Below are 21,604 nucleotides of genomic sequence, written 5' to 3'. Positions count from 1 at the left end.
CGAAATTTTCTTTTTTCTTTTATAATATTAAACATGAAAATGAAATTAAAATCCTGAAGGTTCAATGAAGATACTTTATTCAATGTTTAAAAATCATCCTTCATAAATTTATTAATACGAGAATCTAATTCTGTAAAGGCATTATTGCAAGGTGGACCAGTTTTGCTTAGACACTGCATTTGAGGTTTGGGTAGTCTTATTCTTCTGGCTCGAGTTAGTTGCCAGGAAGCATTCATACTCCTAGTCCTACATTTTAAAGTGCTACTACTTTCTTCAACTGTTGTTGGGATATTTGGTAATTTGCTGCAAACAATTCCACAATAAGTTGCCTAAGTATTCTACACGTTACAATATTAGTGTTAGCACTCGGCTGTTGGGTGATGGGATTTCAACAGTCTTACCTAAGAAGTATTTTATAAAATAAAACAACTTACTATCCCATGTTAATCGACGAACGCAGTCGTGCAGGAGCTATTATGGACGGCAAATTGTTATGCGAAGAATTCTTCTTCAGGCCTGCAATAGGTACAATTATCTAAGTATTATTATCTACTAGCTGTACCCCGCGGTGTTACCCGCAGTTAAAGTGATATGTAATATAATAAAGTACCAATAATAGCTAGGATCAAAACGATACGATACATGGTTCTATAATGGTTTATGGTAGTGATGATGATGATAATGAATGTAATTTGTATAGTAGCATAATATTATTATGCTTTCCGTTTTTAAAACAACTTCGAATCTCCCAAGTCCCAAACTTGTATCTATAAAGAGTCAGGAGTTCTCTCAGCACCTTCCGAACCATGGTATACCTTGATACATAATCTTACTAGTTACTTGTTGGTAGCATATGCTTAGAATACTGCTCATGAAACCGAAGTCACCACAATATGTTTCCATATAATTTTTGAGGAGTTCCCTCGATTTCTTTTAGATCCCTTCACCAGGTCACCATTTTTGTACGTATGGTACCAAATTGGGATGATAACTATACACCAAAAGAAAGTTTTTGAAAATCGGTTCACAAACATAAAAAAACGAACATAACACCTCCTCCGTTTTGAAAGTCGGTTAAAATTGTAGCCTATGTGGTATTCTGATGCGGTCGGTCACCTTACCGGAATTTTTAATTTTGAATATAGAACTCCGATCACGCCATTTCTGCGAGCAGACTGGGCACACGGACTTTCTGATGGACCAGCGCGGTGTCGAAGGTTGCTGAGTCTCGATTTTTTCAAATAGCGGATGCGATAGGTGCTCCTGGAATATTGTTGGACAATATAAGATTTTATAATTGAAAAGCTGCTTTGCCAGCTGTTCCAGTAGGTTCGCTATCGTCAGAGAAAAAATTATCTAATGCTAAGTACTGACATGCGGTTTTGCTCGATAGTTTTACTCCAAATCGAGTAATAATAACTGTGTAGACCGCAAAACTGACAGCTGGAAGGCTCGCATCGAGCCGGCTTGATGGAAGTAAATATATCGATTTAGAATAAAACTAACGAGCAATGCTGAATGTGTGGACGCATGGGCGTACCCAGGTTCTGGGCCAGGGGGGGGGGCAAAATACCCAGGTTCTGGGCCAGGGGGGGGGGGCAAATTACGCAGATTCTGGGCCAGGGGGGGGGGGGGCAAATCAGATTTTTATAAGCTAGGTGTTTATAAATAATAAAAACCTAATAATTTTTAGTTATATTGCAAACAAATGGCAAAAATTCGTTATTTTTATAGATGAAAGTACTAGATATGCCCCCCCCTGCCCCCCCCTCGGTACGCCGATGTGTGGACGACATCCCGAGCCGCGGTTTTGCTCGACGCTATTGCTCGATCGAGCAAAACCGTGTACTTAGCATTACAAGAAACTAAGTGTTTATTGGCTAGGAAAATTAAAATTTAATACAGTGACAAAACTAAGCAATAATACTTTAGGCCTCACTCCTCAGGGTGTGTAATGTGTATGTCTTCCTTGTAGACAGTTCACTGTGAAAGTGGCAGCGCTGAAATACATTTTTTTCACTTTTGTATGGAGAAATACTATACTTGCTGTATAGCGGCGGCGTGGCAGCATCCTAGAGGGAGCGCGGCGGTAGCGTCCTAGGGAAGGGGCAGATTTCGTACATGGGTTGGCGTAAATAAAGTGCTCTACAATTAATATTATAAATAATCGGCCAAGTGCGAGTTGGACTCGCGTACGAAGGGTTCCGTTATAGAGCAAAAATAGGCCAAAAATTATATTTTTTGTATGGGAGCCTCCCTTAAATTTTTATTTTATTTTAATATTACTTATTAATAATTATTGAAGTAGACATAAAATAAAGGCCTCTGTGAAAATATCATGTGCCTACCTGTTGCCATTACTAATATAGAGCAAAAAAAGCCGAAATCACATTTGTTGTATGGGAGCCACCCTTAAATATTAATTTCATTTTGTTTTCAGTATTTCTTGTTATAGCGGCAACCGAAATACACAATCTGTGAAAATTTCAGAAGTCTAGCTATAGAGACTCTTGAGTTACAGCCTGGAGACACACAGATGGACGGACGGACGGACGGACGGACGGACGGACGGACGGACAGACAGACGGACAGACGGACAGACGGACAGACGGACAGACGGACAGACGGACAGACGGACAGGCGGACAGACATCGAAGTCTTAGTAATAGGGTCCCGTTTTTACTTGGTTGTCTGGAAGAAACCGCTTGTAGCGGTAAGACCGCCAATTTGCGCAAATCCTTTATTTTTATATTATTTTTATTGCTGTTTTTAATGTGCAAATAAAGAATTTTATTATTATTATTATAACCCCTTGGGTACGGAACCCTAAAAAAGATAAATCCGGCACTATATTATAGTATGACATCTCGTTAACACCAGAACAAAATGCCGCATGGCGACTACTTTCTCAATGTAACTGGAAAGGTCATATTTTCATATGTAAATTGTTACAGAACACTTTAATTAGTGTCCGACCGAAACTGATTTTTCAGCCGAAACCGAAACCGAAACCGAACTTTCGGCCTTACTCTTAGTTTCGGCCGAAACCGAAACCGAAACCGAAACTTGGTGAAACATTCAAAATTACGATTATTTACTGAAATTTATTGATTTTTAACATAAATTACAATTTTTTAAACTAAAGAAAAAGTACCACATTGAATTTTTTACTTTTTGCGACATTTCTTACCATAAATATTATTATTCTTAGACTCGAATATTTTTTTGTACTATATTCCGTTTTTTTATACGATTCCAAGTAGATGTATTTCGTCTCATTCACAGCAAATCCGATTTTTATCTTCTGAACGCCCAATATTCGTGTTTTAACTTCATAAAACACATGTCTTAACGGTGTAGTGTATGCTGTCATACACTACACCGTATCAAAAAAACATAGGCGAAAAAATTGTTAAGTTGACAGTTTTCACAGATATGCGTTTCGTTAGCTTATTTATCGTTTCTTGCTATTTGTTACTAAAACAACGTGACAAGGCTCAAAGATGATAAAAATGTATAAAAATCATCAATCAAACGTATAACGTAAACTTAGATTCATTAATCGCGATCAAATGAAGAATGTATAATCTATTTGAAACCAAAAGAGGTTCGCGTCGCCATATAAACGCGTTCATTGTTCAATGAGAACTTAGTTTAATAAAACGTTTTAAAGTGTGATTGGTGAAATTCCCCTTAATGTATTATAACGAAGGATTACCCTAAGAAACAAGAGCAGAAGTTATTTGAAGTCATTTTATTTAGGTGCGATTCACCTTAGAAATAGAACGTGCTTAGTGTACACTAAATTGGTTCTACACGTATAAACGCGTTTATAGCACCAAATTGCATTTCACTAACATAAAGTTCACAACAAATCCGAGTTTTATCTTCAGAACGTCCAAAGTTGCACGGTTAAACTTCATTAAAGCCGTTAAAGTCCTGCCAGTGTAGTGTCATGGCGAATCGAAAATCACAGACGAAAAAAATTATGCGTTTGGGTAGTTTATATATCGTTTCTTGCTTTTTTATTGATCCCCGTAGGAACGCATTTAATGAGAACTAAGTTTTATAAAACGAAGTTGTGCGATTGGTGAAATCCTCCCTTAGACATACTACTGAACGACGTACTACTGAAAACAAAATCAATAATTGCAGTATATTATTTTTATGGGAGACATGGACACGACCTCGGTCGAAGTTCAAAACGAAATGACTAAGCAAACTTGCAGTTGACGTCACATTTTTTTTCTCCAGAAGGCGTTTTGCCACTAAACCTGAAAAATATACTGAGGGCCGCAAGACTGAAGCTTACGGGGAAGTGGGCTAGATAAGATTCTAGCAGGGTAGGAACGGTCTAAGTCCTAAGAGATTGCGTGTCCAAAGAAAAGAGTGAGGCGAGATGATTTACTAGATAAATCTCACAAGATATATCCTAAGATATCTTATAATCTCACAGTCAAACCAAATTCTTAAGTAAATAAAGTTCACACACAATATAATCAATTTAGCATTTACTAAATCGTTTGTTTGGGAAACATTGTTAAAATAGCACGTAATTTGCCAACAGTTATATATATTAAATAAGCCTGCTTTTATCGTAGAAATAAAATTCAATAATATAATTTCGATAAAAATAAGTTAAGACAATGAAATTTTTTATTTGGGACTAATCTGGAATACATAATCTCAAAAAATGATTAAATAGATGGTGGCGAACCGAGCCAGGGCCTCGCTGGCAAGCAAGCTCGAGTTAACTGCGAAGTTTACCGAACGATGCATGAGTTTCGGTTTCGGCTATATTTTGGCCGAAACCGAAACTAAGGCCGAAACTAGATTTTTTGGCCGAAACTGGCCGAAACCGAAACCGAAACCGAAAGTTCGGTCGGTCACTAAGTATTTAATGTAGGTAGTAGGTACATATTAAATACCCATCTCTTGCTTTCTATATTATGTATTTGAATTGCTTTAAATAAATAACTTACGTAATTATTTTACTGCTATTTCGTTGCTTTTATTTCTGTTACCGCCCTCTTGGTAGAATTTTAGAATGTAGAGCCTTCTTAGCATTCTAAGTTGGCTCTAAATTGTTGATGTCCGTAGTGATATCCTGACTTTTTAGAAGTCCATACAGCTTTGTTAAATTATAATTATTACTTAATTCTTGAAAATGAAGCGGAACAGAATATTATAGGTACTCGTAAGTCGTAGGTATGTGAGTAACGTCTACCAGAGTTAAGTGCCTGATAGACGCGGGTTTTAAGTTCGCGAACTTACTCGGCTCGCGTCGGTGACACGCGAGAATCGCTCACACTGGATTACCATGCTCCCAGGCTCGCGGCTCTTTGCTGACACACAGGTGATTAAGATCGTCGAGCCATAAGTCCGCGTACTTACTCGCACGTCTGTCACTCCGTTTAAGCTTAACTGTGTCACGAGGAACATTGCTATGAGATAACCGCTTTATTTACCTGACCGGGCTCAGTGCAGCGGGTTCTATTGGATCTTGAAAGTTAAATATCAACACTATATTAGCTCAAGCTCTGAAAAACGCACCCTAGCAAGTGCCATACGATTAAATATATAAATTATATTAGTATAATCTGTTTTTCTTCTTTTTGGTCTCAATTTATAAAAGCCATTATTATATAACTTCCAAAAAGTCAGGACATCAAATGATCGTTTCAAGTAGAGTCTTGAATCTAGGTCTAGAACTCTACAAGGTGGGCTTTACAGCTTAGCTCAGCTCCAGTGGAAATACCCCCTCAGTAGTTAGTACCTTCGGTGGAGTAGCAGCGGCGGAGAACGCCAAGATAGAGGGTATGTCCATATCACGGCGTGTCGACATCCGTGACACGCGGGACCGTGACATGCTCCGCAGACTTCGAACGCTCGCGCCGAACGAGCAACACTCTTGACTAGCGCTGAAATAAAAGTTGAGTAAAGGCATATCATGGCCTAACTAATAAACCAGTTCAAGTAATGCAGGCTAACCTATTTGAGGGTAATACATACGGCTAACACACTGGCGACGCCTTTGAATACCCGACATTCTTGAGTAGTTAAGCTTTTTTACTGTGTATAGCTGATTACTCAGCTGGAGTAGTCAGTTTGAGAGCTACGCAAATGTTTTTTTTTTTTTGCGGAATATTGCTAAAAATAATAACAAACTAAATTTTAAGCTATGGATTTCCACAAAGTAACGCCTGATTCTATTAACTAGCTACGCGAATCTTATACAGCTAGACCTTTATATAATCAAAGAGCTAGACCTACATTAAATTGAGAAGCGTCTGTTCAAAACTTCTACCTTATTTTACGGTGCTGGTCAAAAGGTGCTAATTGTCACTTTTAATTCTATTTCTTTAAATACTCTTTTTTAAATTACCTTCTTAAAATGTGGTTAGCATGTAAATAGCCCTTTTTGAACATACGCTCCTCAATTATAGACCGTTTACAGCTAGACCCACATTACATGACCATTACGATATCTGGGTACATTATTATTATTATGGTATTTTATATTTTCTCAGTTTTCACCGGCAAACTGGCATGTACGAGCCGAAGCCAAGTACACACCAGGTTAGTTATTTATGTATTAGTACGTGTAAAATGTGCGGCAGGTGCATGATCAGTTTGTAATGTATGTGATGTATGAACGTGTGAGTTTGGATGTGTTTGCGGTGTGTGTAGTGTCGTACGTTCCTCATCTGTCTGTAAGAACTTTCGTACTATACGACACGTGTTGAGGATGACAGCCTTTTGCATTAAATATGTTAAATTGGGAGGTAGTTGTAGGGTGTCAAGAGATTTATGAAGTTGTTTTGGTATGATTCCTGTAGTAGATAAGACTATTGGTACTATGGTTACTTTTTGCAGATTCCAGAGGCGGGTTATTTCATCTTTAAGGTCAATATACTTGGTGAGTTTTTCTGCTATTGTAGTTTGCAAGTTATGAGTGTTTGGTACGGCTATATCAATAAGGAATGCAGTTTTGTTGATTTTATCTACTAGCGTTATGTCAGGTCTATTGTAGTGAGTTGTTCTGTCAGTCAATATAGTTCGGTCAAAATAGAGTTTGGTAGAGGCGTTATCGAGGACATTTTCGGGCTTGTATTTGTAATAGGGTTCTATTTCATTTATGAAGTTTCGTTGTTTAGCAAGTCTTTGATGTATTATACTGGCAACCTGATCATGCCTATGTTTATAGTCCGTCTGCACTATTGTTTTACAAGCTCCAGTAATATGCTGTATGGTTTCAGAGCAACTATGGCATTTTCTACAACTATCAGTGGTTAGGGTTTTTGTGATATATTTTTGGTAGTTTCTGGTCTCTATAGTTTGGTCCTGTATGGCAATCATGAATCCTTCAGTCTCCGGGAATAGATCTCCACGACTCAGCCATACGTTCGACGCTTCCTTGTCGACATTTGTTTGGCATAAGTCATGCAGGTGTCTTCCATGGAGAGATTTTCTAGCCCATTCGGATAGTTTAGTTTTGTCGTCAGTTACTTTTAATTGGTTGTTTTGAGTGTTTTTAAGATCTAAAGGGGTAAATTTATTGTCATTTTGAGCTATTGCTTTGTGGAGAGTAGAAGATTCAGATTTAGTGGTAAAATAGTGTCTTAAATTTATGACCTGCTTATTGTGTAGATTTGTTATGTCGATAATTCCTCTACCTCCTTCTTTTCTAGGTAACGTAATTCTCTGTATACACGATCTTGGGTGGTGTTTGCGATACTTAGTCATTGTTGTATTAATGTTTCTTTGTATATTGATTAAATCTGTTTTGTTCCAGTTTATTACGCCAAAGGAGTAGGTAAGTATTGGGATTGCGAATGTATTTATTACTTTTACAGTGTTTCGAGAGTATAATTTAGATTTCATGATCGCATTGAGCCGGTGTTGAAATGTTTGTCTTAATTTATATTTGGTGTCTTTGTAATTAATTTGTTGAGACTGATTAACCCCAAGGTATTTATAAGTATCTCCTTCATCAAGAGGTTCTATTCTTTCGCCAGTTCCTAGAGTGTAACTATGTAAATATGTATTTCCTGCCTTTATAGAATTAATTTTTGTTTTATCTACTCCAAAATTCATTTTTATATCGATTGTAAATTGTTCTGTCAGTTCAGTCAGTTTGTATAGTTCAGATTCAGTGGCAGCATAAAGTTTTATGTCGTCCATGTAAAGTAAATGGTTAATAGTCTGAGTCTGTATTTGTCTGTCATTATAATGTATACGATATCCTGCATCTGTAGAGTTAAGTATATTAGAAAGTGGATTCAATGCTAGACAAAACCACAATGGGCTCAATGCATCGCCTTGAAATATGCCTCTTAGTATTTGGATAGGATCGGTCTCTATTAGAGTAGTGGAAGTTTTAAGTTTAAGTTTAGTTTTCCAGGACGTCATCATGGTCTTCAAAAGATTTATTATTTTGGGGTGTATTTTATAGATTTTTAAAACATGCAGCAACCAAGAGTGAGGGACAGAATCATAAGCTTTTTTATAATCAATGTACATAGAATGCAGATTGGATTTTGTTTTATTTACATGTTTCAGAATAACGGAGTCTATTATCAATTGTTCTTTACAGCCTTGGCTAAATTTTCGGCACCCTTTTTGTTGTTCAGCTAGAATATTATTATCAGTAAAGTGTTTGTATATTAGCTCGGTGACGCAAGAAGTCAATATTTTATAAATTGTTTGCAAGCATGTTATTGGTCTGTATTTAGCAGGGTTTAAAGGGTCACTGTAGTCTTTAGGTATCATGAAAGTTGTTCCAGATGTGACGTACGGAGGGATTGAGCTAGGGTCTTCAATAAATTGATTCAAATAAATTAACATATTATTATGGATACTTGTAAATTTTTTGTACCAGTAATTGTGAATGCAGTCTGATCCTGGCGCCTTCCAATTATGTAAATTGCGTATCACCTGTTGAAATATACTTATGGGGATTGTTTGAAACGTCATTTCTGTCAAGTTTCCATGATATCTTTTCGTTTCATCCTCTATCCACTCAGCTTCAATATTATGGCTTACAGGTTGTTCCCATATTCCTGCCCAGAAGCTCTGTAAATCCTTTGGGTCTGGTGTTTCGGTGAGTATGTTATCCTTATTTTGTGTTGCCAACCTAATGCTTCTATAAAATTCTTTTTCGCTGTTATTGAATTGCTTATTTTGCTGCTTCCTAAGTGTACATATATTATACCTTTTAAGGCGTCCTGTTAATATTGAGAGTTTTTGTTTCAGTGTATCTAATATTTGAGCTATTTGTGTATTAGGTTCCTCGTGTATAGTATGTATTTTATATACCTCTATTATTTTATTAACATGTCTAATGAGTTTTCTGCTTCGGCCTCCTTTAATGAATTGAGTTATTCTACCTATTTTTGCCCTTATATCTTCTATTCTTTTTTCCAGCCTTCTTTGCCACTGTGGTTTCTTGATATTTTTTGCATAGTTAGAATGATTTATACTGGCTGATAGCCTACTTCCATTAACTTTGGCAGCTGTCCATGCCGCGCAATATAGCACTGTTTGAAAATGATGGAAGTCTGTATCTTTATTGATGTTTTCAGGAAGAATTATTTTATTAATGTAATTTACTGTATACGCCAATTTTTTTGAGGATTTTTGTTTGGGTATATAAACTCTGCTTGTTGGATCTGTATCAGCAAAATGTTGCAATGATTGTTTGAATATTTCATCTATGTCAGTATCTCTATCGGGCAAAAGTACATCGGCATATGGTTCTTGTTGTCTGTCAGGTTCTATATTTTGGATGTCGATATCTTGAAAATTATTAATATCATAAGGGACATCATGCTCATTAGTATTCGGTCTATCAATGACGTCTACAATTAGTTCCTCGGCAACTTCTTGTTTTAATATATTCACTCTTTCTTCTGTGATATATTTATTGTTGATTATTACTCTCAGTTGATCACTTATTCTTTGTACACTAAGGTGTGCAAGAATGGGGAATTTATGTATAAAAGCCTCATGCACTGGTTTCCGATACGCTGTTTTGTTTGTTTCTAAGTGTGTGACTCGGTAATAACTTTTAATTATATATTCATTTAATTCGTCAGTCCAAGTTAATCGTGCCTGGGTTTTTGTGATTTCTGTGTTTGTATGAATTTCAATATTTTGTGGAAATCGTAAAATATTCTTAACTTCTTCTTTGATATCTGCAAGTTCTTGTTTAGTTAATAGATTGCAATTTATAATAGCCCGTCTTTGGTCCCCGACACGTTGCTTGCTTGCTTCCATATCTGGGTACTTAGTTGAAAATAGTGAGTGTAGTTGTGGAAGGTAAGCTTTAGTCTTGTTTTCTAATTCGGTTATAATGTAATAGTGACGCATAATAAAAGTATTCATCTCCTTAGTCCACGCTTTACATGTGCGTCGTGTGCCAAGAGCGGGTGCAGTATTCTTAGCTATAGTAGCCTCCTGCACAACATCTCTAGCACGTGGTGGTGATGATAATGAATTTGATGAAGTAGATGATCTAGTCTGGCGAATATCAAGGTAAGATGGAGGTGAAGATGGTGGCGATGAAAATAATGATGATGGTGCTGATGAAATTGGTGAATTAATATGATACATCCGTTCTGCAGCAGCTTGAGATTGGGCAGCTTGGTGCGACTCGTTGCCCCCCCCAGAATACGAAGGGCAGCTCGAGCCTGAGGGCCCGGGGCGGGATTCTCCATCGCATACAGCTCCGGTACCCGCCTGGGGTATAACTCTATTTCGTAGGCGCATCATGTAGCTTATAAACAAACAAATAAAGGAAGAGGGAACCAAAAATGAAAGATAGTAAGAGAGAAACAGAGGTGGTGAAAGATAGATTAAACAAAACCAAAATAATGCAGCAACAAGACTTGGATTATAAAAAGAATGTGAGAGGATAGTAAACAAAAAGAAAGAACCGACGATCAGCCACGTGAGTACCTCACTCCGCAGAAGGCGGGGCGGCGCATCCAAGTGTTGCCCGGGAACACCAACGGGGAGGTATCGGCTTCGCTCCCTTATTATTATTATTATTATCAGCCTACAGTGGGTACATTACTATTAATTATTATTCGCCTTTTATTTCCTTCACTTCTACTACTCTACGCTTGAGCTCTATGTTCTCTTGAGTACTTACTAAGAACCATAATATTATAATACTTATTATAATATTATGGTTCTACGTCTCCCTATATCTCTTGAACGAATCTCTCAATATCCGGTTCCCAACTCTCTCACCCCAAAACCTCAGAGGCATCATAGTCGTTACATGATAATAGGTACATTTACAAGGAAATGTTCGATGTATACCTTCTGTATAGCTTTTGTTATTAGGTATAGTAACCGCACGACAATGGCAATCTAACGACACGGTGAGAAAGTAATAATGACATAATTGAATATAGCGAAAGTGAGGAAAAACTATTTTTCTATGCTGCTTCAGCTTATGTCATGCCTTGCAGGGTTACATTGATTAGTAAGACAGATGGTGGTAGGGTGAAGCCAAACGAGCGTAATTTTGTGAGTCGTGAGTCGCTGAATTTCTGCCGCGTAAATATCTTTTCATACAAATCATGACTCACAAAATTACGCTCGTGTGAATCAAACAGGACTTTTGTATGAAACTGAATGCAGCGGAATTACTGCCAGCCGAAATTCTGCGACTCACAGCTCACAAATTACGCTCTTTACGGCCGCACTCAGAATTCAGATACATTGAAGAATGAACGATTACAGTTTACTTCAATTAAATGAAGACTGAAGAGTATGACAGAAAATGAAAAGAGCTTAGACACGAGTTGAAATTAAAATTAGGTTAGGCTAGTTAGGTAGTTTCGACAGCCAACAGCCTAAATTTAACGAGATTTGGCCAAAGCTAAATAACTTACTTAAAAATCCTAATTAATAAATAGCTATAATTCTATTCATTAGTAATTAACTAATTAAGTTAATTGGCTAGCTTACATACATGCACTTTGGAAATCTTAAATCGGTTAAAACACGTAAGGATTAAAATTTTGCACGTCAAGGCCTTGTTTAATTAAAAAGATAATTGCGAGCGACTAGAGTGATTGTATCGTCCATAGAGACGTCATTTCAACAATGATGGATCAATTTTATCATTATTGTGATGAAACAAGTGTTGAAAGTTATAAATTATAATGAAACGGTCTCTCGAGATAGACGTGTTTATATTGCTAGCGTCCCGTGGGAATTTCGTGCTGGGCCTATGTGTTATTCTAGGTCATATACCTGTCTATACTTAGCACCTTAAGTTCTTTATATCATATACATATATTTTATTAGGCTTTCTTCACCTCAAACTGTCAGCCGTCGAACGCGATCGAGCGTTAGGCTGCGTTTCCACCAGATATGTGTTGCGAGGAATTTGTAAGTCGCAACACATCTCTGGTGGAAACGCAGCCATAGGCTAGCTTTATATTTTGTGCTCCCCGGACTCGCGGTTTGGCGGATGCAACGCGAGATGACAAGCAAAATATGTAAATAACAGCTAGACTAGAGGTTCCCAACTTTTTTTTTTATGAAATAAGGGGGGCAAACGAGCAAACGGGTCACCTGATGGAAAGCAACTTCCGTCGCCCATGGAAATCGCTGCATCAGAAGAGCTGCATGTGCGTTGCCGGCCTTTTAAGAGGGAATAGGGGTAGTAGAGGAGGGTAGGGAAGGGAAGGGAATAGGGTAGGGGATTGGGCCTCCGGTAAACTCACTCACTCGGCGAAACACAGCGCAAGCGCTGTTTCACGCCGGTTTTCTGTGAGAACGTGGTATTTATCCGGTCGAGCCGGCCCATTCGTGCCGAAGCATGGCTCTCCCACGTATAAATTACTTATTTTGTCTACTGCCCACCTTGAGAATAAATGATGTTTTAACGCCCCCTTTGTTTCAATTTAAAATGCACCCAGATGAAATAAATCACCCCCCAAGCCTCTGCACAACGCCCTCTTTTTTCCTGGGTTCCACACGCTTTAGACTTTCAGCGCCCACAAGTGCACGTTATCGCCCACTTTGGGAAAGACTGAGCTAGGCTAATAAATAAATCATAACATAAGTACATATTTTGCTTGTCATACCTCGCGGTGCAGCCGCTAAACCGCGCCTCCAGGTGGACATTTATCCTGCTACGATGTACGGTTCCAGCGTGGTAAACGATTTTTGGAGCAATGGAGTTGCGGGCGTCATCTTATTTATCAATAATTTAAAGCTCATTCACACTATCATGCACCGCGTTTGCCAATTACTCACATGTCCATCTTGCCTGCAGCCAGCTCGGGGACGGCGCATACTTCGTCCGCCAGCTCGCGATGGTGAGCACAGACCATGCTGAGGAACTCTGTGTCATCTATACTCCTGCGGAGATGATGATGATGATGAAAGAACTCTCGAATTGTCAGGGAGCGAGCGACTTGATGTTGGATTATTACAAGCCGAGAATCCTTTAGATCACGTCTTATTAAGCTACAAAACTAAACTAGTTAGATCAAACTTTCATTCGTTTTTTTCGTTGAATGTTAAAAAGGATTGATTTTAACAAGGTTTTAAATGTCATATTTGACGAAAATATTGCGAGTACTTAATAAGAACAAAGTTAATGTAGAGACGAACTTAATAGAGTTCGAATAAGAACGAAGACTAACTTACGTAGAAGATGTGAAGCTCAAAAGTCAAAAACACTAATGTAGATCTGACTTAGCATAGTGAGCACTACAAGCGACATGATACCACAGTTTTTGGCTGCACAGATAATATACTGTATTAAATAAACGATGAAGCAGCTTAATATACCAGCTTTATACACTAAAATACCATTTAATTTTTCTAGAAAGCATTCTAAAAATAATCGTGCGTCCTTTCTTTTTACTAATTAAAAATTCCTTTTTGAGCTGTAAACAATTTTTCAGTTGATGGAGCGTGTAATGGCGTGGCAATATTTTTACTTGGGAGAGTGCGCTGTCTAAAAATATAACGCTTGTTACACGCCAAGGGAGATCATAGTTGGTACTATGTGAGCAGTGAGATGCACGTGACTTTATTAATAAATTATTATCTATTTTATATCTTATCTTATATCTTTAAACGAGCAATTCTTGTGTATATATATATATATATATATATATATATATATATATATATATATATATATATATATATATATATATATATATATATATATATATATATATATATATATATAATTGGAATCTCGGAATCGGCTCCAACGATTTTCATGAAATTAAGTATTTAGGGGGTTTCGGGGACGATAAATCGATCTAGCTAGGAATCATTTCTAGAAAATGTAATTTTCATCGGATACCGAGCAAAGCTTGGTCGAACAGCTAGTAAGTATTAAGCGAGACAATATTGGATATTCTTATATATAAAATTCTCGTGTCACAATGTTAGGCCGCGTACTCCTCCGAAACGGCTTTACTGATTTTTACCAAATTTTATATGCATATTCAGTGGGTCTGAGAATCGGCTACTGGCTACTTTATATATTGATGAGTGCATTTGTTGAATAAATAATAGTAAATTATTACAACTCGAGACTGACGGCGACCATTGTTTGTGCGACGGGATAGCGATGGACGTTGCCATGGTGCCATACTTATTTATTCACTTCAATAAAATAATATGGGCGAAATACTTTATATGGCAAAGAAACGTTTGCCGGAAAAGCTAGTAATTATATAATAATATTTGGTTGCTTTGCAGTGGCTGATTGTATTTCAATTATGAAGGTAATGTTGGTGGAGAGAAAACGACTTAGACTTTTTTTTCGAGAACTTAGATTGTTTTCGAAAAAAAATGTTTTATGAATAAGTTTTCTTAACTCCAACTTCCAAAAACACTATGCTAGTCTAGGCTAGACTTGGTCAGGACTAGAAATCTACATAATATTGTATTGCTAATTGCCAGCTAATCTACCTGAAGGGGGCGAAAAGCAGTGCCGTTAACAGTCTTTTTTGCGCCCTGTGCGAGCTTCTACAACTGCGCCCTTGCTTTTTTAGATATTATATTACCCAAAGCAATGTATAGATCTATTTCACTGTTGGAATCGTGCTCTAGGGGCGCAGCGGGAACTATTATCGGGAGCAAACCGAAAAAATAATACTCCTGCCCGGTTTGGCCATTTTTGCGCCTCCCCCAGAGTCTACGCCCTGTGCCTGGGCACCGGTGGCACCACCCTATTTACGGAACTGGCGAAAAGTATTTTACGTGAACGAGTTGCGAAGCGGGCAAGGAGCAAATCAGCGGTGCGTCCTGCGTAAAAGCATCGATCTGACTTGCTCCTTGCCCGCTTCGCGCTAATTACGAAATTTATTTCCGCCTATCCTCTCTCGCTTTGGCTGTGTACATGTATAGCTCCTTCGAATAGAAAGGTAAACTACTTTTCGCCCCCTTCAGAAAAATTTGATAGCGCGATGCAGGAATGTTAGGCGAATTGTGGGTACCACCACATACCTTTGCTTGCGGTTTTTGCTTCAATTTCTTTCAAACCTATATTTCCCTACCATAGTTTTCATAACACAATATTACTCATACTCACGACTTATTCCCATAGTCCGAATATCTTCGTTTCTGCTGCATAAACGAAGTCTGACCGCAGTTTCTGTTGATCTGATCTATCTGGTCTCGTTGGGCAAGCTTCAGGAGCATCGCGGACCCTGACTCACTGCCCAGGAACGAGATCCGTCGTGACTCCTCACTACGTTTGCTGAATAATAAAAACAATTGAATGAGAAAAAAAAGATGAGGAATATAGAAAGTCCGCGAGTACCTGGTTTTTATCGTCTGGTAATAATTATTAGGTTCTTTTGTTCGTTGGACCCTATTCGCAACTTATTTTTTACAAATAAGTCCGCAACCCCAAAATTCATCGTACGTTTTCCAGGATAAAAACCATCCTCCATTTTCACGTACTACTTATATATTCTGTGCCCAAAGTCTCTCCTAATCGGTTCAATGGATTGTGTGAAGGGGTGACAGACATATCAGACATAATAACGTGATTATATATGTAGTATTAGTATGCATCTTATCGCGTATGTTGTGGTAAAAAGTATGTAAAAAGTACAGTCAAAGAGATTGATTATTAAAAATTCTCATAACAATTTTTTGCTACCAACATTCATAAAATCTTGTAGCAAATAGCAACATTACCGTAGTGGCATTAAAACTGATTGTGATTAATGTTGCTCGCGTAAAAACATCTCGGTACAGTCATTTGCAACTTTGTCCAAAATCGCAAAAAATAAGTACTTACAGTCAAATTCGAATTTTAACTATGTTAATGGGGCAGCAATAAATAAACCTATTTGTTTCTTGTTCAATTACATGTGATACATTTTTATAGTTTTCCCTGTTTCTTTCACTAAAACATTTAAATTAATCGTTATAGTTACTTATAATAGCAATTACCACGGTCCATGATCCACTTTCTATGTTAAATTACGCAAAATATATCATGATACTGCAACGTACGTTAAGTATGATAAAAACTAAATGTTTTCATCATTTTGTAATGTTTAATTTCTCAGTAATTTATAACGAAATCAATTATAAAAATATATGAAGCGGATATTTCATGTTTTATAATTTGCAGTAAGTGTTTGGCAGACATTAATTATTTATTGCTGTTACTATTTATTAGTGCTAACTTTTTATTTTATAAGCCTCAAAGCCAATTCTTTAAAAGATTTTGTTATTTTTAATAGGCTGTAGTTTTAAGATTAGAATTTATAGCAATTACTCTTTAATAACAACAATGCAACATAATATAATATCCCACCAAAAACATAAATGTAAAAAAGAAGATCCAAGTTCAATACAAACATTATGCTTGCCCCGTAAAAATAATTTGATCGCGCGTTATATCAAACCCAGCCGAAAGTTCACGACTACCATTGAATTGACATAATAAGACCAAATGACGTAGATCAGTCAACTGCCTATAAATCAATTTCTTCGATGCAATGGTACAAATAATGTATATATATATATATATATATATATATATATATATATATATATATATATATATAAAACTCAAAGGTGACTGACTGACTGATTGACATAGTTATCTATCCACGCATAGCCCAAACTACTGGACGGATCGGGCTGAAATTTGGCATGCAGGTAGATGTTATAACGTAGGCATCCGCTAAGAAAGGATTTTGATGAACTCCAACCCCAAGGGGTTCAAATAGGGGATGAAAGTTTGTATATAATAATACTTCTTAACGCGAGTGAAGTCGCGGGCAAAAGCTCGTTATGTATAATATTTAAACAAACATTTTGCTACATTCATTTTCTTCACAACTGTGCCGAGTACTATTTACAATTTTACAACAACTATATAATTTTTAGCATTTCTTTTGGAAAAAAGTGAACTCTTTCATTAAGCGCAGTCTGTTGCAGAGGGGTCTTTCGTCGGTCCAAATATTTAAACCTTATTTCAACCACATAAGGTTTACTTTTTAGAAACTCAGAGGCAAATCTCTGCTATACAGACCTCTAGGAAGCGTGCTGAGGGCGCGTTTTTCTCGACATCGCGCCTCGTGAGTCACGTGATGACTCAGAGACATTCGATAACTTCAATTCGCCGTAAACGGTTGACTTGTTTACTAGTGGACCTTGAGCTAGTGACGAGACGTCTTGACTTTTTGATTTTTTAAAATATGATAATTTATAGTAAATACTGCGGTAGATCTTGTCTTTTAGAGTTAAGACAGCATTGTCATCACCATTTGCGAACTATTTGTACGAGTAAAACTTAAATTGTGGTGGCGATGGTGTTACTTATGATTTTGAAAAGCTTTAAGCACCATTATGATTTTGGATAGAGCCTCGTAGAGTTGTATGTTTGCATAGCATATTCCGAGAAAGGACATAGATTACATTTTGTCCCGGAAAAACGTTGTAATTTCGGCGCAGCGAAGTTGTGAGTAGGATAAACGTATACTATGTCTTTACTCTTTTCCGGGAATTCAGAGTACCATCGAGGAAATTGATTCCCAGGAAGTTGACGGACCTACGTCATTTGGTCGGCTTATGTCAATACAATGTTAGCTGTGATGGGTCGGATGGGTTTGACTTAACGCGACCAAATTACTTAGATCCGCGATCTGCCTAGGAATAAAATTCTATGATAGTACATATTATTATCTTCATGCCAAATTCTATTTTCAGTTCCAAAGTTGCGGGTAACATCAATTTTTAAACAAATTCAAGACGTATTGACAAGCTGAGGCACATCACTAGCGGACAGTAGATTGAGCTACATTTAAATTTTAATTGATTAAAAAATTGCCAAGTCGTTGGCTCGCAATCAGTAGCTTTATAGAGTAAATGGCGAGCGTAGGCTGCATTGTGCCCACGTACAATAGTGCATTGTGTGTACCTAATATGGCGCACACCGCCATGTTAGAAAGTGTGTTGCAGAATGGCACATATCTCGGGTTTAATATTCGGCGCTTCTTGTTTACATTAGAAGTTTTGTTTAGACAAAATTGGAACACTTTTTATTTGGAAAGAAGACTAGTTTTGAATCTTGGTTTAGTGAGGAATCGAAAAGTTCCTAGACTCCATCAGCTAGCTTGAGGGTTTAGAGCGACAATTTGCTTAACATCAGACTAAAACTAAAGGGTCCCACACATTAACAGTCAGCCTGAAGGCTCTGGTTGGAAGGCTGCCTGATAGTCATTGACCGTCGATACAAAATCTACAAAATCGTCAGAGGAACTGTGAGTCCTGTGGTCTTTTCCGATTAACTGCTAGGCGACGCGACGTGTGGGGCCCTTTAGGAATTAACTGTCACTAACGTTAGCTGATTATGAAAAGGAATTATAACAATTAACATCGCTCGGTGGTACTCTACAATAGCTACCAATATAACTAGCTGTCTCGACAAACTTTGTTTTGCCGTAAAATGATTTTTCCTGTTTTCCTGCTTTTCTCTTGAAGTTTTTTTCTATATTCCTCACGGAGCCCGAAACCTTTCCAACCAATGCAAAACCTGGAAATCGGCTCGTGCGTTCTGGAGTTTTAGCGTCAGGAAGGAAAATCCGACTTATTTTTATACATATATATTAGAATATCACCGTCTGTTCGCCGATCTACCAATAAACGACCCATCTATTCACCGATAGTACCAATAGCGTGTCTCCGTGCTCATGAACCCTCCCTCCTCACCCCTCGGCCCTCCAAAGAGACCTTCAAATCTAACACTGCGCCTTACATTTTTATCAAGCATCTTTGAGTTTTGCTCGGCCTATAGGTGACTAACGATGTCTGTACAGTATGGAGGACCGAAGGCTCCAAAGAAAGAGGCCTGCGTAAGCATAAATTATAAGGATTTACAACCCTAAGAAGCTGGTTGAAAGTCTTCCGATTCACTCCAAATCCACCAAGGCTATCCTTAATCCGGATGTCAATATTCGTGCTGGCCTTTAATCGGCTTTGTTACGCAAACCAGTTCTTATACTACGCTGTATAGGTTTTATATAGCCACTGTTACTATACTGTACCTTTTAAGTTATGTTACTTCTGCCATGCTTGCTATCTCAGTAAGGTTGATTCTTATAAAAAACTCCATAATAAAATCATTCTGAGGGGTCTGTAAATTAGAAATAGGCCACCCACAACTTGAAGGTCTTTCATCAAAACAGCTCTATCTTCGATATTTTTAGGTGTCTGTATTAGGATTATGCGAGGCAAGTACGCAATTAGGAACGTTGAATTACTATTGGTAGACTAGTGACAAGTTCCAGCTGTGCTGAAGATCTTAAAGTACGTGGTCTATACCAAAATATTATGAATTAGTGTGATCTACGAACCGCTGCCCGCCTGCAGAGTACAGGATCTTGTATCGCGCCTTCCAGTCATCCTTGTGGCTTGATTCAAGCTTCCTGGAATTATGATAGTGATTGAAATAAACTAGATTTTGCTGACAAATTCGTTATTGCAACTTTATTTATTTTATATTATGACACAGAATAGATACGTATATATTCTGTGTCATAATATAAAATACTTTCTTCAAACCAAATTTTGTCAAAATCGGTTGAGCAGTTTAAGCGCGAAGAGATGACAGACAAACAAACACGTCATCTTCGCACATGCATATCTAATATTAGTATGGATTAAATAAAGACCCTTAGGGCCTGTTTCACCACTTTCTGATAAAGTGCCGAATAGGCTATTCACAACTTTTTTGACAGATTCTCAATACTTCATCTGTCAAGTTAAGTGGTGGATAGCCTATTCGGCACTTATCAGGAAGTGGTGAAACAGGCCCTTAATTTTTTATCAAAATAGATAAAATTGGTATCAAGAACCAATTTTATTAGCAGGTTAGTGGGTAAGTCGTGAGTCGCTGACAACGATAGCTCATTCAACAGAAAGTAAAAGGTATCCTAGACCGGTATATAATCTATCAGATTTAGAATTTATCTGTTGTTTGTGTTTTTTTGTGATATTGAGTGTGCTCAAAACATCGCTTAATTTGGATTGAATTGAATTGAATGAAATAAGGGGGCAAACGAGCAAACGGGTCACCCGATGGAAAGCAACTTCCGTCGCCCATGGGAGGGTCGGGAAGGGAAAAGGGTAGGGGATTGGGCCTCCGGTAAACTCACTCACTCAGCGAAACACAGCGCAAGCGCTGTTTCATGCCGGTTTTCTGTGAGCCCGTGGTATTTCTCCGGTCGAGCTGGCCCATTCGTGGCGAAGTTTTTTTGCCAGAGTTTACTTGTCTCTGTCTTTCGTTTTTGAAATGTTATGCGACAGAAAAAGATAGCGCACTTGGCTGTCCTCGTTAATTGCAGCCTGCAAGTTATTTTCTTTACTACTGCACCATTTATACCACAAAGCAGGACTCTTAATCACTATCTTTCAAATTTTAATAGAATTCATGGTGATCCAATTAAAACTTTGGTAGATATAAGTACGAGCGTAATCAGTTTCAAAGAGGATTAAAATTTTAAGCTTGACAAAGTTATTAATTAAAAGAGTATCTGATAAGTACTTTAATTTAATTAGTAACTTGTGTTTTATAATGCAGCCTATGAATCACAAAATTAAGTTAAACAAGTAAGTACTTACTGCATGATATTCTTTAAAAAAATTTGAATAACAAATTACAAAATTAGGTTATAAAATACATTTTGACATTTTCGCGTTTTCGATTGACATCGATGATATTGTTCTTATAGTATGTTTGAGTATTTCATCATTGATAGACATTGAGTCTTCATAAAGTTAAAAATATGTATTTAGACTAAAATATACCATCAAAGTCCAAACCACAGTTCCAAACCTTAGGAAAATGATAATATCATTTTCCTAGGTTTAAAGGTCTTCGCATTTTCCTAAGGTTTATTATGGCTTACCGTGAATCCTAATTCCTAAGGATACGCACTGTTGCTGGTCGTAAAAAAGTTTTTTTAATGCCTGTTTTCGCCAACCGCCTCCTAACGCTAAGTGATCCCCTAGCGGCCATTAAGGGTACATATCCTTCAAAATTTCACGAATTTTTGTGTGTCACGTTCGTCCTTAGGGCGTAAGA

General features: G+C 37.5%; 1 protein-coding gene across 2 annotated transcripts; it reads right to left on the bottom strand.

The window, feature by feature from the left end:
• Positions 1 to 59: 59 nt before the first annotated feature.
• LOC121735600 lies at positions 60 to 21,167 on the bottom strand. 2 transcript variants are annotated; one of them, XM_042126463.1, is made up of 8 exons: positions 21,142 to 21,167; positions 19,875 to 19,946; positions 15,587 to 15,754; positions 13,282 to 13,386; positions 5,777 to 5,921; positions 1,122 to 1,263; positions 435 to 516; positions 60 to 303 (listed from the first exon to the last, which is right to left on the bottom strand). In XM_042126463.1, exons 1-8 carry the CDS (start codon positions 21,144 to 21,146, stop codon positions 87 to 89), a joined length of 936 nt encoding a protein of 311 aa, XP_041982397.1. In that variant the 5' UTR covers positions 21,147 to 21,167; the 3' UTR covers positions 60 to 86. The 2 variants fall into 2 exon arrangements, with proteins under 2 accessions (XP_041982397.1, XP_041982398.1); XM_042126464.1 differs by lacking the exon at positions 13,282 to 13,386 and having other exon boundaries at positions 21,142 to 21,163.
• Positions 21,168 to 21,604: the final 437 nt, after the last annotated feature.

The sequence above is a fragment of the Aricia agestis genome, chromosome 17 (assembly GCF_905147365.1).
Source record: "Aricia agestis chromosome 17, ilAriAges1.1, whole genome shotgun sequence".
NCBI lineage: Eukaryota > Metazoa > Arthropoda > Insecta > Lepidoptera > Lycaenidae > Aricia > Aricia agestis.
The sequence above is the reverse complement of the archived record's forward strand: the minus strand, read 5'-3'. Positions and strand labels throughout refer to the sequence as shown.